The sequence below is a fragment of the Phalacrocorax carbo genome, chromosome 23, assembly GCF_963921805.1.
Source record: "Phalacrocorax carbo chromosome 23, bPhaCar2.1, whole genome shotgun sequence".
Lineage (NCBI taxonomy): Eukaryota > Metazoa > Chordata > Aves > Suliformes > Phalacrocoracidae > Phalacrocorax > Phalacrocorax carbo.
Genome location: NC_087535.1, coordinates 5005503 through 5022564, shown reverse-complemented (window position 1 = coordinate 5022564; position 17062 = coordinate 5005503). Strand labels below are relative to the sequence as shown.

At 50.2% G+C, this 17062-nt stretch overlaps 1 protein-coding gene across 16 annotated transcripts in view; it reads right to left on the bottom strand.

Annotated features, from left to right (window-relative positions):
• Window positions 1-657: 657 nt before the first annotated feature.
• Window positions 658-17062, bottom strand: part of NFASC (neurofascin) — a 94688-nt gene continuing 78283 nt past the window's right edge. For all 16 annotated transcript variants that reach the window (XM_064471972.1, XM_064471971.1, XM_064471977.1 and 13 more), the window contains 3 exons: window positions 10378-10509; window positions 9740-9809; window positions 658-3718 (listed from right to left, as the gene is read on the bottom strand). In XM_064471972.1, coding sequence (XP_064328042.1) covers window positions 3487-3718; window positions 9740-9809; window positions 10378-10509 — 434 coding nt within the window. In that variant the 3' untranslated portion in view covers window positions 658-3486. The remainder of the gene's footprint in view (window positions 3719-9739; window positions 9810-10377; window positions 10510-17062) is intronic.

The following is a 17062-nucleotide window of genomic DNA, read 5'->3' as shown; positions in this document are numbered from 1 at the left end:
CTCCATCTGTTGCTCCGCTTGCTCAGCAGGAGCGTGGCTGCGGTGCTGGTGTGGGTGCAGCCTGCCTGGGCTGTTTTGGGGGGGTGAAGGAGTTTTGGGGTGGCGTGAGGTCACCCTATGCGAGCTGCAGTGGTTTTGGTGGTCAGAGCAAGTGAGGGCTTTGCTCCCCGCGACGCAGTAACTGCACATGCAAACATCTACTGAATCTTTATTTAAGGGAGTAAAAAATGTTAAGCTCATAATGAGTTTTGAACTTGGTGAGAATTTTCTTTGGATTCCAAAAGTCATGGGGAAGTTTCAAAAAATGTTAAAATTTTGACTTTACCTTATAATATTTGAGTAATTTTTACACCAAGCCAATACAAGATGACTCCAAGTAACTCACACCGAGCCATTTGTCCACCAGGCCCTCTGCGGACATCTCCTTCCTTTTCTGATTACTTAAAGTAACGTGGTGGTAGGAGAAAACTGCTTTTGCGAGACTTCTTGGGGTTAGGACAGGACTATTTGGGCTGGGCCCTGCTCCTCCCTCCCTGCTTGCTGAGGCGTGCTGTGGGGCACACACCACAAAGCTACAGTGTGAAACACTTCTCCGTTTCCAATCTCCCATCCCAAATGGATGCTAAGAGGTTTGCTCAGTAAAATGGTGGTTAATGATAGGACAGAAATACAGGCTTTAATATAAATGGCACATAATACAGACACATGACACAGACCGCCCTGCTTCCAATAATGCCTGACCAACTTTCTTGAGGTTTGGAGGTGTTGCGTGGTAGCCAAGGGTCTCGTGGTCCCCGTTAGCGGTTGGTCCACAAAGCAGTGAGGATCGGGTGTGAATGAAGACGCCCAGCTCTGGCAGCAGAACCTTTGCCCCATCAGAGGCTGTAGTTTCTTTCTCTCCTCATTTCCACCAGCGCTTGGGCAAGAAGTTACGCAAACTCAACGTTGTAAGGGCAGCTGTAGGCTTGGGAAGTGGTTACCCCCGCAACCAAGGGCTGCGTTATATTTGGCCTGGTGTGTTTGCTTAAAAGCTGAATACAGCTGCTGCGTGTCCTGGCACCGGGCTGGGAGCCGCTCTCCTTAAACCGGATCAGTGGCGAGTGGCAGCAGTAGAGACGGGCTTGTTGCATGAATGCATTTACACTGATGGTAACGGAGCGAGGTGCATGGCTCCTGCTCTGAGAGGATATGGATGGAGGACCCTGGCAGATGGGTTCCTGTGTGGTGGAGAGGGGACGTCCCTGCGCTGCCCTGGGGGAGCAGGAGCTCCCGAGCTCTAGGAGGGGGCTCTGCCTGTCAACGCCAGCCTAAACCCTCCTTGGCTCATATGGTGCATGCAACTCCTTTGCTGTTTGGTTCGCATCTGGCTCGCTCCTGTTTCCTCTGCGTGCTCCAGCAGTAGGTGCTGCACGCCTGCTGCCCAGGCCCGGGCTCTTCCCCGAAGCGCAGGATAGTTGTGCCATTAGCAGCTTAAAGAATGTGGCAAAGTCCACCTCAGCAATCCGTATTAGTAGAAGTATTCTTGTTAGCAACATGTCTTCATAGCAAACCAGCTCGAAAGCTAAAAGAATAATTGCATTAATCCTATTGCATTTAATCCATTATGCAGAACAAAACCATCATCCTTAGAAAAAGAAATGAAAGAAAAACCCATCCTAACGTCGTTCGCCGTCTGTGAAACTGTCTGAAGAAATCCGACCTCTTTCAGCGAAGGTACCTTTGGTTTCAAAAGTGCAGGAAGTGGGAGAATACACATGGCATTGGCCACTAAGTACTGTCTGTTATAAAACTCTACCTTCTACAATGATCCATGCTGTCTCAGCTGGGAGAGCTGCCCAGGCGTCCTACTCCTACTGGTCTGGCAGATCGAAGACCGTCGCGTTAGGGGCGCGTAAGCGGTGGGGGAAGAGTGTCAGTTTATTAAACTTCATTGGAAGTTCGAAGCTGTGTAAGGCATGTGAAGGAGCACTCCTATCCGAGACGCTTTTGTTTACTGTGTGTTAACGGGTTAACTTAAATCGCGTGTTGTCTTGATATGTAAAGAAGGCAGCGGAGGGGGGTCCTGCAGTGCTCGCTCGCTTGTGGAAGGGTCTTGCTCAGGGTGATCGATGGAGGGGGGAAAGGCCACTGTCAGAAACGAGGAGAAGAGTTTAGTGGAAAACACTGTTGATCTGGCGCATCCCCAGTGCCTGGGAAGATGCGGACCTGCGCTCCCGCCACGTGCCTTCCTCCCTGTCTCCTGAGGGACGTGCATCCCTGGCCCGTTCAAGCTGCTGACTGGGAGCTGTGGTGCAGGTCAACAGCAGGGGATCCTCCACCCGATCCTGGTGGGAGCTTCTCATCCTGACCGGGTGCCTTCGGTTTTTAAAAATAAGTGATTTCTGGTCCCCTCATCCTATGTTAGTACTGGTCCTGTTCCCACTCCCTCTTTGCTACATAAAATGTATGGAGTTGCCCTTAAAAGAAAGCAGGCATGGTCTGGGGGCAGTTTCCCCCCCAGATTCTTACAAAGCAAAGACTAAACCCAAATGGTTTGCCTGCAGTTACCCAGGCAAGCAATGATATTATCCTGGGCTCAGAGGGTGAGCAGCACCTGACTGTCCTTCCACGAATCCCACGAGCTCTTCTGCAACCTCCTGTCCTCAGAGGATGCTCCGGAGCCCTGCAGTGGTGGTGGGTGGCCTCCCCGTGGGGTTTGCAGGGGGGATGGACCGTGGAGCCTCAGCACCAACGTGAGTTACGGTGCCGAGGGAAGCCGTAGGAACCTGCTCTTCCCTGCATAGGTGCTGCTTGATCTTGTGGGAAGGAGGTTGTGGCGCCGACTAGTCTGGGAGAGGCTATGGGCAAGATGCTGCCGTGAGGATGGACATCTCGGTAAAAAGTGCCATGGTGTCGTTACCCAAAGATCCACCACTTTTCTTCTTTCATGCATTTATGTTGCTCTTGCTGCTCTGCCCAGGCCCCGCTCACCCCTCTTCCCTTCCCCAAACTCCCTTTTTTTTTTCCCCCTCCCCCTCTTATGTGGAACCTTCCTGTAAAGATTAAAAAGAAGAATTTTTAACTTCCTCCCAAAAGAACAAAAAGGGCCTCGGGGAGCCTGGGCGGCCGAGCCCATCGTGGCCCTGCCGGGCGGGCTCTGGGCGCTGGGGCCAGCCCCGAAGCTGGGGTGCAGCTCGAGCATCCCGCTCCTCCTCCAGCCCCTCTGGCTCAGCCCACATTTCAGCTACAGCTACAACCCATCCGTGCCCCGGGAGTCCTCGCCATTCGCTTGTTTGCTAAGGATAAGATGGCATCGGCAGCCACCTGGTCTGCCTGTTCGCTTGGATTTTTTTCTCTTTTTTTTTCTTTTTTTTTCTTTTTTTTTTTTTTGTCATTGTTGGTTGGTTTCATTCGCGCGTTTCTGTTGGAGGTAGTGGCGGCGGGGCTGTTGTTTAACCCCCATCCACTACAAACACCTCAGGCTGTTTGTGGTTTCAGTGCATTGCGCTATGCCAACGAGTAGATAGCATTGACTGGGGAGGTGGCTTCCGAGCTCTCGTTGCCTTCGGTCTCCTCTTTGTCCTTCTTCACCGTGTACTGGCCGATAAAGGAGCCGTCTTCGTTAAACTGCCCTTCGCCCCCCTCTCCATAGTCCACCAAGCTATCGTCGCTCTCCTGCTGCTTTATCGTGCCGTCCAAGGAGGTCTGGCTGTTTGGCAGGGGTTTGTTGTCTTCATCGCTGGGTAGCAGAAGACAGACAGACAGACACAGTAAGGGTTGAGAATGGGGCTTACAACCTTCACCCAAGGTCTGGATATTCAAAAATAAATCCAGTGTGCCAATGTACTGACCAGAGACCACAAACGCGGGGTGCTCTGACTGCAGACAGCGTCTCACGACGCGTCTGATGCGTGCGCGAAGGTGGGGAGGCAGCCTCCACGTCGGAGGCCCACAGCTGCCGGCGCAGTTGGTGCTGTGGTTGGTATTTCTGCAAGCCCAACCTTCGTGCTTTTTCTTTTTGGAAAGCAATTTTGGTTTTAACCTATGTTACGCACGATGCTTAGATCAGTCCAACTGGATGTACGTTATAAATATCCTTTCCTTGTCATTGCTTATATTCTTTCTTTCTCTTTAGCATTTTAGCCAACCTTGGGGTAACCTGGTTTAGTGAGGTTTGTTTCCAGATTTCCTTGCAAAAACCACACTTGGCTGTTTAGATAGCTACATGCAATGGGGAGCACTCAAAGCGTTGTGAGGGGGCATGTATAGGATGCCAAGTTCTGTGCAGCGTCCAAACTCATGGGAATTTACCTTTCCAAGCTTATTTCTGAGCATCTAAGCTTGTTTGCTCAATTCTTTATCCTTTTATCTTTTTCACTAGAAAGATTAAGCTGGGTCACTGAAAAATAAATAGTCTGACACACAGGAGAAAAGCCCAACCCTTTACAGAAACCCTTTTAACAAAAAAACAGGGAAAAGCTGTTTTCTCTCTGGAGGCGAGGGCTGGTATATCATAAATACAGGTAACGTTGCATGGAGGATGAGAGTGGATTGCTCTATATAAAAATTAATTTTCATATTGACTAGACCTTAGTTCGCATTTGATCTTATGTCCAGCATGCAAAGTCTGTAATATCCCTACAGGTATCACATATGTACCTCAAACATTTGTCCTCCCACCTCCATTCCTGTCTTGTTATTGCTGTTTTAGCTTGGGACTCGCCAGACTCACTCCCCAGCATGACGCTCTACTCCCTTCCTTTATTTTTCTTAACATCTCTACAAGAAGTGGGCTTTGATTGCAGCCCTTGATAGCTGGTGTCCACGTGAAGGTGTTTGCCTCCCATGAAGGCATGAGAAACGCTTTCCTCGGGCTGGGCAGCAAAGTGCTCTTCAGCTGGGGAAGGCATTAAATCTCTCTCATGCCATTTAATTAATGGCATCAGCTCTCTACGGTGGGAGAGAAATTTGGTACCCCGCAGTACCACACGCAGCTTTCTAGCGTACTTATATCAGCACTTTGCGAATTAAGCGATAATACAAAACCAATATTTGAGGCCTTGTGTTAACTTGGCATCGCAGTGAAAAATAACTTGTTAGCTTTGAAAGCAGCTTCTTTCTTGGGGGAGGAGGAAGAGAATTCGGTCTGCAAGCAGGACTGCCAGTTAGAAAGCCCAATAAATGCCAGGTAGAGAGTGGCAAAACCCAGATCCCTTTATTTGCAGTAATCTTTCCCAACGTTTGGGGTTCAGTTAAAGCTGAGTCTAGAGCCAGATTTTCCCTAATGGGGGGGTTGCAGCACCAAACACCCTGGCAATGCGTTTCCTGAACCTGCCCCCTGGTTTTACCTCTCTCCGGTACGATTTATCCTGTTAGTGCATTAGGAGGGCGAAGCAGATATTCATCAGCATCTTGATGCAATATAACCCTGTTAAAATGGATTTCTATGGGGATTGCTGATGTGTGCATTAGAGAACCAGAGCACCCAGATGAAAACCATTTGAGAAACGTTGTCCTGAGTTGCATAAATCATTGAGAAGAGGGGGGAGGCTTGAGCCGGAGGGAGGATTTTCAGGACTGAGACAAAGAGTGTTTAGGATCTAGCGTTTTTTAGCTCGTGTCCCTTGCCACCATCCCCTGGGTGTCTGGCATCAGGGCGCTGAATGCACGGAGGGCATCGTCCCCAGGTCCAACCCCAGGTGTCCCTGCACCAGGAGGGATCCGCTGCTCGACCGTGGGGCTGGGGGGGACCTGGCTGGCGCTCAGGGGTGCCCCCAGCCCACAGAGCATTTCCAAGCAAGATGCACATCGCTGGGCATGGGGGTACCCCCGATGCCAGCAGGAGTTAGAGGGATCTTGTTTAATGTGTTAGGTGGAGGCAGGTACATGGGAATAGGGAGGGGAAGGTATAGTTTCAGCTATAAAGAAATAAATAGCTAGAAGGAAGGAAAATAAAAAAAAGCTAAATGTGCCGGACTTCTGGCAGCACGTGGTCCTACCTTTCAAGAGACCTTCATGGTCCATGTGGATAGACCAGGTGAAAAGGAGAAGAAAGAATGGGAATAAAACAGAGAGAAGCAGAAAGAGCCTGATCAGAGAGAGATATGATGAGGTCTGCATTTACAGGGGCAGTGCTACAAACCAAAACGAACCATCTGCATTCCTCATGGAGCTAATTGCCTCGTTATACCAAATGGAGCCAGTATAATTGTTCAGAGCTGGATGAGCCTCGTTGGCTTCCCCGAGAAAGCTAATACCTAGCAGCAGTGGATGGCGCAGGTGGGAAGCGGGCTGTCTGCTGTCAGGCTGCTCAAAAAGGGCTTGGGGTTGAAGTCCGTTAGTGAGTGGCTGTAGGGAACGGCGGTCACTGCTGGGGACCGACGTGCACCAGGACGAGGGCCAAGGGAACGGGTCACTTGGTTTCCCCTCCAGCCTTCTGCTGGCTTTCCATGATCTAGTCATGCACTAGTGCCGTGTTATCTGTTGACAAGCCTACACCTCCCCAGGCGGCTCCGCCAGACCTCTCCTTCCCTTGCTAGCCTCAGAGGACGGCTCTGGGTCCTCCTGTCTTGCTGTCTGCTGAGACGGTCCATCAGGGGCAAGCTGGCACCGCCTGCAGTGTGTAACCCGTGCCACAGGACGCTCTGCTGAATGTGAACCGAAACCCAGATGCTAAAACCGCTCAACTCCCCCTTCCCAGCAGCTAGGGTTTCCAGCCGCCTCCCCCACGTGCAGCTTAAACATTTGGTATAATGAGGCACAGTCACTGGCACAGAACATTGTCCAAGGATAATGGTCTCCTGCTTTGAAAATAAGCTTCTCAGCTTAGCCTCTGCTCAGGAAAACCATTATTCTGTTAGTGGAACAGAAAGATGTGACAGTATCTCTTAATTATAGGCTGCAGAGATTTGAAAGTTGCATGCACAGGGCATTAAGGACGTGAGATATGATGAGAGCATATCAGACATGCTATGTGGAGGTGGGGAGGGAAACCAATGAAGAATTCACGTCAACTCAATTCCTGTCCTTGCTTGAAATACTAATTGCTACCCTCCTTGAGCCTAACATCGCAATCGTTTTGAATCTTAATCAGCCAACAGCGTTTCATATCAATCCTTCGGGTTCACCTTCCTTTCTGCCTCCTTGAGGGAAGCCTCCTGTTCTCCCAGGAAACCTGTTGTTCCTGAGAAGGAGGGGGCAAAGTTTATCAGTTGTTGGGGTCTTTTTTTTGTTGCTTTTCTTGTTTGATTGGTTTTTTTTTTTCCCCATCTAGTCCGTGGAACGGTGTGATTGAAAATGCGGGAGCATCTTGGAGCTTGGTTGTTGCCCTTCTGCAAACTTTTGGGAATGGGCCTGTCAATAAAAGCTTGAGCTTCAGCTAAGCAGAAGCTGCTGTGTAGTAGGGTGAAGGATGTACTCTATTCCTTCCCATTGCCTGGAAGGCAGTGCCCCTTGGATGGTGCTTGGGCAGTAAACGGAGCATTGCCGACTGTCGCAATGCTGCCGGCCACGCCAGGAGCTTGGCTTTCCTTCTACGCAAGGCAAACGGTCCCTGGCAATGCAATGGCCTTAGGAGCGGTGAGGGTGAGGAGGTCTTGACTGCAACCACCTCAGCGGACTCTTGAGAAGCAGGTCTCTGAAATCAGTGCGTACTGCCAGAAGCTCAGCTGTGGAGACCTTGCCTGAGATCCAGGTGATGGAGCTGAGCCTGTAGGGTGGTGGGTGAGTAGCTCCTGGGTGATGAGGCTGCCCAGAGAGGTGGGGGAGTCACCACCCCTGGAGGTGTTAAAAAAAAACGGGTAGCCGTGGCACTTCAGGGCATGGTTTAGGAGGCCTGGGGGTGTTGGGTTGATGGTTGGACTTGATGATCCTAGAGGTCTTTTCCAACCTTAACGATTCTATGATTCTATGAGAAGTTTCAGGCTTACGACGTGGTATTTACACCATCCCACAAATCTGGGAGCCGCGAGGGTCCTTATCATGACTCAGAGCATTAAGGGGACTTGTTTTGGCTGAAGTGTGGACACTAGCTGTGTAGGATGCAGTTACGCTTATGGCTCGTGTCTGTACAAGAAGCACCACCTGCCCTTGTAAAATCATGCCCGGGAAGCGCTGCTTTTGATCCGGGGCAAAGCCTGCGATAGGACGAGGCTGAGCTAACTTCTTCGCTGCTGTTCGCTGTGTCCCAGCCAGGAATCTGAAGGGAACGTCCCCAGACTGCGATTTGAACGCGGACTGAACGTAACTGCCCTGGTGTGCCTTGTGACCACTAGAAGTGATAACCGAATCTCGCAGGGAGGCGAGGAAGGTGTTGCCCCCGGGTGTTGTTTAGGGCAGTAAGGAATGGTGACCTTCTCCTACAACCCGCTGCTTATTCTGGCTCCCGCTGGCGTGTATTTGTATCCTGTATTGTGCTGTCGGAAGACTGGGGAGCTTTGGGCTTTACGACATCCTTTGGAGAAAAAAGAGTCGCTACTGAAATAGAGTTACCATGCTACTAACAATACAAATGTGATCGTGTTGAGGGCTGTGGTCGTTCCACTTCCATTTATTTACTGTGTGCAGGCAGATATATTCATTCTGCTTCCTCTAACGTTTTTGCTGGAACCTGTGTGTCTTGTTACATCCTTTACTGAATCGTAAATAAATTCTTCCTATCTTTGCTGCCTCAGTTGGTAATGCTAGCGGTATCGGTAATGACTCAGGGTTTAATTAACCCCTGTTTTAAAGTCAGGAGAAAAATTCCAGCTAGCCTAATTGGGCTTTGGATCCAGCTCAGGTGGAAAGGTTCATTTTAATTCTTTAAAAAAAAAAATCAAAGCCTACTGTAGGTGCTCAAAGGGCAAGCTGGGTGTGCTGTAATACATCCCCATCCTCTGTCAAGTGTAGGCAATCTGATGAGACCTGACATTTTTACCTGCTCCTGCTCCTCGGGGGCAAGCACGAACAGCACCAGAGCTGCGAAAGCTGCGTTGCATGTGAGCAGGCTTGCGAGAGCGCTTGCCCCTTTCTCAAGTATCCTGGGATTTTTCCTGGAGTAAAAATGGGTGCTGCTGCTCTTCAAGGGATGCCATTTTGCATGAAAGCAGCTGAGCAGAGGTGGGGGGAAATCAGAGCGGTTTTAGCAGAGCTGCTGCTAGGCTGTGCTGCAGCCCTCAAAGGGTGTTTCTGTAGGGTTTGCCTGGGGACCTTACAGAAAAACCTGGGTTGGAATGCAGGCAGACCCCCAAATCGGTACTCTTGCATGCTCTCAGGGCTGATCCAAACGTAACTTTGGGCATTTCTCCTCTGGATACTCGTATGGGTAGCAGAGAGGCTGAGCTACAGGGCGATATACCTGAAATATCCTCAGGCTGCTTCAGAGGTTAATTTTAACTCTTTTTTTTCTATATGTTGGGAGTGTCATCAAGGTTGCTCTGCACCTGGCGAGAGCTGTGTCACGGGTAGCTGATGCCAGAGTCCCAGCTCTCTGCCTGGACTGATCCTCCAAGGCTGAGCCGGGGAAAGGAGGGGGCCTTAGCAGCATCCTCGCAGCCTGGTTACTCTTCCAGGACCTTAGGCAGGAAATGTTTCCTTTGGTAGAGGACTTGCGGAGGGAAGGAGGCAGGAGGAGGAAGGTAGGAGAAATAATTTAAGAGGCTGTGTGGCACCGCGGTGCTGCGGTTACGTGGAGGGGTAGCGCGGTGAGGTCTGTGATGGCTGGGAGCGGGGCTGATGGGGAGATGTGGTCGCGTGGGTACACATGCCAATGGAAGCATACCTGTAGTCGAACGACCCGTCTTCCACGTTCTTGTCTTCGGGATTTAGATGCTCATCTTTATTGTCTCGTACTGTAAACAAGCACATCCCCAACACTCACGTTAAAAAGCAGTAGGGAAGATAAAGTAACAGCTGCTGGCGTTGCGGCTCTTTGTGAAATCCCTGCAGGGTGAAGTACAGCTTTTCATTGACTCGGTAAAAAACCCGCACCAGGGAGGGCTTGCAAAGGGTGCTGCTGTGGTGGCACCAGGGCACGGGTGCTCCAGATAGCGGGAGAGGGTGTATTAATTGGTGAACTTGCTTAAGCCTTATCTTTGCTTTGCAAAAATTTAATGAGGTCTTTGCCTGAAAAGATGCCTTTCTAGATAAGGACAAGCAAACTTGCAGAGTAGAGGTTGGGTTGTGCCTAGCAGGAATGTCCAGCTCCGCAGCCTAAAGCCTGCACAGCGCAGAGCCCTCTCCCGACCTTTAATTAACTGAAACGCTTCCCACTAATAATAGCGTTCCCACTCCAGAGAAAGAAAAGCCCTTGTAATCACAAGCATCTATCTGAGAGCAATACAATTTGATTGATTAGCCCCCAGAAGCCTGGAGGTGTTTAAACCATGAGCACAAACGATTGCTATGCAATGCTCTTACCTGGATATTTCCCGCCTCTGCTCCTCTTAATGAAGCAGACGATCAGCAGAATAAGGACCAGGAGAGCTATGGCGCACATCAGCCCGATGAACCAGCCCTGCGTTGCGATGTCCACGTGATTCTTGGTGTAAGCTGGGAGGAAAACCGAAAGGGAAAAAAAAGCTGTGAGGGCCAGACCAGAAGCACAGAGGGAAATAGATGAATGTCAGACACGGTCCACCGGTTTAGAAGTTATCTTTAGCGCTGCATTTGTGTGTCGGTGTGGGTATTGACCAGGTTATCTGAGGCTGTAGCACAGGGATTTGTGGCTTCTGGTTTTTTTTTTTTCTTTTGTGGTGGTAGGTCACCCCAACGTTTTAGCAGGAGCTACAAACAGGGAAGGGTCACAACATAAAGTAAAACCTAGCACGGACCAGCGAGAAAAGTGCGTTGCAAATAATGGCAAAAGAAGCTGGGTAACAGATTTGATCTTTCATTTACTGTGCCTGAAAGCTGCCCTGGAAGCGAGAAGGTCTGAGAGGAACGTGCCCAGGTGGATCCTGTCCCTGGTGTCCAGCGAGGCTGAGCAGCACCACTGGATCCAGAGGGTTGCTGAGCCCTGAAGGGCTCATAGGCAGCCTCAAGCTGGGAGAAACCTGAATCCTACGGGACCGCCTTGCCCAAGCTGTCTTCAAGGAACGACAGCTGGGTCCCCGATAGTTGAGAGGTGGTCTGATAGGACTGGAAAGTCTTTTCTTCTGGGGCAAACTTTTATACTACTGCTTCCAGCACCCTCACAAGGCTATTGAATATTAACATGATTGATACCAAGCAAGGAGGTGTCTTGTTCCCCAAGCAACACTGCGGCTCCTATCTGCTGTGTCCTCCCTCACATACTCTGACTTCTTGTTTGCAGCTCCCATAGACAGTCAGACAGACAAATCTGTATCCTATAAATAGCAACAAGCTGCCATTTTCTGGCTCTCATTGACATGCACTTCGTATTCAGCAAGACAGAGGAGAGGAGAAAATAACCTTCAGCGCAGCAGGGGGGCTAAATTTAACCAGACTGCAGTGCAAACAGAGATCCTAGCAGGATTCCTAGCAGGAATGTGGGAGATCTGAGCTGGATGGGACTGAGTTGGGATTTAGCGGGGGTTTGCCTGAAATGGGCCGGAGAGTGCCGCGAGCATCCTTATGATGCCCATGGGACAAAACCCAAGATGGTGCTTACAAAGAAAGCATAAAAGATAGCCCCCTGTTAACGTACGCTGAAAGAAGGGCTCACGTAGAAGAGGCAACAACTTTAAAAATGGGTTGAATCTGCAAACTTTCCTAACCCCCACCATTTTAGGGCTGTAAGCATGTACTTGTTCCATCAAAATTGAATCCAAGAGAAGAGGTGCTTTCCTTAGGATTAAATCTAAGCCATGTTGTCAGTAGATAAGTGCAGCCAAACTGTGACAGGGAAATTCACAGATAAAAGAGGAGAATTACAAGAAAGAGTACCATTTGCTAAAGAAATTATGTCGGCCCCTGAACACTCTGTGAGCAGCACCGAGCTCCTGGGGAAGCTGGGTGGAAGTGGCTGCCTAATGGTGCCTTGGCTCCCTTTTGCTGCTTTTCCCTCTAATGATGCCACATTTAATATTTACCTTTAGTATAACCTGAGCTACATAGTCCTTGAAGATGCACTTTTTATAATGGAGAGAATGAGATTATAACAGAGTGTAGCCGAGAACTGGATTCAATTAGCTGAGTGCTTGGGGAGGAAAGGGGAAGGAAGCTTTACTGGAGAGCTTTGAAATGGAAAAAGATTGTATTAGCGGTCCTGATGGGATTGGATTTCTACAGAAACCAACGCTAAGGGAGAAATAAGGGGGTCTTCAAAATACGAAATGCCAAAGCAGCCCGAGAGGTGGGTTTCATGCCGCCCATGTGGATTGGGGCTGAGTTTTACAGGAAGGCGGATTTTAAGTACCGAGTCACCAGGGGATCTTGCGGTAGGATTGTGGCACTGCCTATCGCCGAGGTAGAAGTATAATTGCCATCCTTCCCAAAAAAGCAACACATGATGACAAAATTATAGCCACAGCAATCTTGTATTTAGAGTAAACGAGTGACTGTCATTGCAGCGTTCAGAAAGAGAAGATTAAGTACATGGCTGTCAGAGAGGATGTTTTGATTTGCTTTAATGTAAGGCCAATGTGAGGGGAAATAGTGGAAAGCAGCTGTGTAATTGAACAGGTATTGATCTGAAATGCAACTGCAGTGACTTTTTTTTAGAATTAATTAGAATTTTGTGGCAGAAAACGTGTTACCTAACAGTCATGGTCTATATGCCAATAGAGAAGCTGACTGTGTCCCGCCAACAGAAGATGGGCAAAAGTCTTGTCTGTCTTTGTAAAGCAGACTGTTGGGTGTGTAACCCTCGCTAGCTCCAGCCTTGCGTGGTCCTCTTCCCAGTGTTTGTACAGGCTGGGGGGGGGTGCGTGTGTGTATATATATATTTAATTTAGAAGGCCTCTTAAGCTATTTTTCTAGTTTTGAAGTGTCCTTTACTACTGGAAGGAACTCTGTTGGGTTATTGAGCTGTCAGTTCCTCAGAAGCGAAGTCGGAGGGCAGCGTCCCGCAGCCACGGTGCAGGTGGACTATTTCTTATTTATCTACGCTCAAACTGAAGAAACTCTTAGAACAGCTATTTGCAAAACATTAAGAAACAAAACCCACAAAAAAAAAAACCAACCCCAAACAGTGCTTTTTTGCCAAAAGCATTCCTGATGGCATATGACTGTCAGCGGGGGCCGAACGCTGGTGTCAGCAGTATCCAGCCAGCAGAGAAATGGATCTGCAGCATTTATGCATGCAGGGACGGCGATAGCTCTGTGCAGCCCGCAGTGATGGGGCTCAGGTCACCAGTCAGCCTCTATCACAGGGACAAAGGTGGCCCCATCCTTTAGTCTCAATGGTAATATTGGTAGGAACCCCTCAATTACAGAAAATAGATACGCTGAGACTGCCAACATCAATCAGCCAAAGATATTGCTTTTTTTTCCCCCGTCTGTCTAATGATTCCCAGCCCTTTGGTGTCTGTTGTGCTGGGGGCTGCCCCCCTCCCCCCTGCCAGATCCCAAGGTGGGTGAAAAGCAGGCGAGAAAAGAAGAGAGACGGGTCCGGATTGGGAAATAGTTATCCAGAAACACACATTGCATGGGATGGGTGGGGGCTGTCAAGGTGGCGGTGATTTCTGAGTCGGGGGAGGGTCTGGAAGCAGAAACAAAATTGGGGATGCGACATTGCAGCTGGAGCTGTTCTGGAGTTGAAAAATTGGCTTTTTTTAATTGTCTGGGGTCCTCTGCAATGTAGGAACAGGCTGGGAGCCCAGGGACTAGAAACCTGCAGACAGTTTGCGTGTCTGTGAGCCGGGTCCTGCCAAAGCAAAGCTGTGAAAACTCCTGAGGCAAGGCAGCCGTGCCGTGCGGCGCGTACAGCAGCGGAGCGATGGGGAAAAAGCCCCGGTGAAAAGAGATCCTTTTTGAAAACACACCTCTCTGCAAAGCTGTGCGTGTTCCAGGGGCTGCTGTGCTGTGGATTTGACCACATCGCAGGGTGATGGAGCAGTTTGAGGAGGCACCTCGGACCTCAGCGCCAGGGCAGAGGCAGGACAGAGCCAAGGTCAGCGCTCGCTGGTTATTTCTCAGTGTTGGGCAGCATTAGATATGCAGAAAAACCAGCAGTTGCCATCTGTCCCTGTGTCATCTTAGCACATCAGAGAATTACTCGGCGGTGTTACAGCTTGCCCGATTTCTGGACACCGAATAAGATGTGCATAGGGGGTGCTGGGAGAGCTGCTGCTCCCCGCCTCCCCCTGCAGCACTCTTCTGCTGTGAATTAGCGTTTTCCTTTTGCACTTCTTGGCAGAGAGACTGTTAAGTGCTTGAGCTTTCCATTACACGGCTGGATCTGAGCAAAATAATTCTAGCTCTTTGAAAATCACAGCCTCCACCTGCTACATCTGTCAGTGTGGGCCGCTCCAGTGTTGCTCGCTCCTTGGCTTTTCAGCTCAGTGTTTAGACCCGCGCTTTGACAGGCATGCACAGGTTCCTACGGCAAAACCCCCGGGTGAATACAGAGGAAGTTACGGCTGTTTTGATGTACTGAAACTCATCGAGTGTGAACGGAGAAGTTTTTATAAATGCATAAAGCCCGATTCAATGCCTGTGGAAGTCAATAAGGGTATTTCTCTGGCATTCGGTGGGCAGCGTAGGAAGCCAATAATTAGAAAGCTGTAAAAATCACTCAGGTGCTAAACCTGGAAAATTGCTTGTGCGATTAAATGCGAAGCTGCCAGAGGAAACGTACCTGGAGGATGAAAAGCCCTATGTGCGCGCCACACGTGAGTGGGACTGAGGTCTCCCGCAAACACCATGTTCCACCTCCTCCCAGTCCTGCCCCTCACCAGTGTCTCTCTCCACCTGCCCCTCTGCTCCCATAACGGCGCCGTAACCCGGAGCCGACACGTGCACGCTCTCCGGGACCAAAGCAACCGCCGCGAGCCGCGACACGCATGTGAAAGTGCAGACAGACAGTGGCAGGGCTTCAAGCAGAGCCGCATGACATCATGAGCGTGTTCTCTACCCTCTTAAAGACCCTTTCCTTCCAAGGGATCCCCGTCCCCCTCCTGGGGCTCTCCTCCTCTGCGCAATGTAGAGCAACCTCCTGGCGATGCTGGGGGTGGCTCTTTAACAAGGGCAGAGATTGGGGGGGAGCTGCCGGGGGGCGGATGAGGGTCGTTCCATGCAGTCGTGGTCAAACCACCTCCCGCCACCACGCGAATGACGTCGGCGGTGATGGATGTGACATGCCTCGGAAACGCGCCCCGCGGCGGGGCTGAAGCCCGTCCTCACCTGAGCTGGTGGTAAAGGTTATGTACGAGTGTTCGCTGGGGCTAGACCATATGGGGAACACCCACAGCTTGTACATCATTCCCGGCGTCAGATTCGCTAGCTGCACAGAGGAAGGGGTCTGAGCTTTAACAGGGATAGATTTCTCTGTCTTGTTACCTGAGAAACAGAAACCGCACATCAAACCCAGCCGCGGGAGGCTTGGAGAGATTACCGTGTTGACACTGCAGGCAATGAGCTATGCTACCCCTCGCTGCTGAGCAGAAGTAATACAGCTCGATGGTCAAGGAGCTATTAACGGCTTTGTGATTATTACTCACTGAGAACAGGAGAAAATCAGCGATGCAGGAATATGGTGTGGGGTTTGCTTGTGTCCCTGCTTGCCGTACTGGAAAAAATACTGGTAGCTATTCAGATCTGCCCCTACTTTTAAGACCCGATAGGTCCTTTATCTGCCCAGCCTCAGGTCTGGATATTTGGGTATTTACTGCAAAAGGTCTGGAATTTTACCTGGTCCCGCTCAGCTGGGTGAAGGCGCTACAGGACTCAGTAAAGGAGCCAGTGCTTGTGCTTTTGGGAGCGTTATCTGTGCACCGGTTTTGCTGGCAGGGTGAGGAGGCTCTGAGCGAGCTGGATATTGCATTACAGATGCTGCAAGGCTGCTCGCCCCGGCTGGCAGCTTGCTGCTTTTGGGGGTGAGAGGGGTCTCGCCCTTCAGCTCAAGGAGAGACGCTTGTGGGCTGATTGCTCCCAGGCTCTGTCCAAGGATGACCTGTGTTCTTTGCACTGTGCCAGGAATTATTTGCTGATGAGCTTAATGCTGAGCATTAAACCACTGAATTCTAAGAAAGCCTGCAGTGGGGCTTTGATTTGTGGCTCTGGATGTGTACGCCTCCCGGTTCAGCAGTGCTGTGGGGAAGGAGAAATGTGGCTTTGAGGCCAAAAAGCATGCTGCTTGCTTCAAACCCACCAAGAAAGGGAGGTGAGCCATGACTGTTTGGGAAGGGCTGAAATCTCCGAGATTTCCTCCCTCTCGGCCAGGCCCTGATGAGGGTGTCCCAAGGGCTCGCTGCTGCTGCAGCCCATGGCGAGCACAGACTCAGCACGTGGGCTCTGGGAGGGTATTGCCTGTGCTTTGTGCTTGCCCGTGATGGGCAAAAACCAGGGCTGGCGGCGGGGGGTTTGGGAGCTGGGGTACGTGGCATTTAGGGCTTGGAGAGCTGAAGTGTATCCTGAATTATGGAAACCAGTTCAGAAGGGGAAGGGCTGAGCAGAGCCCAGCTTGTGCTGCCTAACGAAGCCCTGCAGGCTGCGGAGCGAGACCAGGCACTGGCTGCGCATTAGAAATTGTTTCAAGGAGAAAGCAAGGTCATCTCTTAAATGACCAAAAGTGGTTTGCTGTTAATGATTGCACCTAGTTGGTTTATTTTAAATGCCAATATAAGACCAGCATATCAGATGATGCGTGGGCTGAAGTGGCTGGGAAATAAAGTCAGAGATAAGCAGTAGTTGTCACTGCCTATCTAAAAAACGAAAGCAAAAACCCAACCCAACCAACCGACAACGTGTAAACATCTTTTCTAAACAGGTATTTAAAACCAGGGATTCTGGCTTTGAGTTTCCAGACTAAGTACGTAGCCTTATAATTTTAAGAGACAACAATATCCGATACGGCAGGAGGTTTGGGGTCATAGATGATTCTGCCAACTCCGGGTTCAAGAAGCCCATCTTCAAAGGCTTTAAACTGCTCTCCAATTTACATAGGTTTCATTCACTTTCCCTTAAAGTTTTTGGCCTCCTT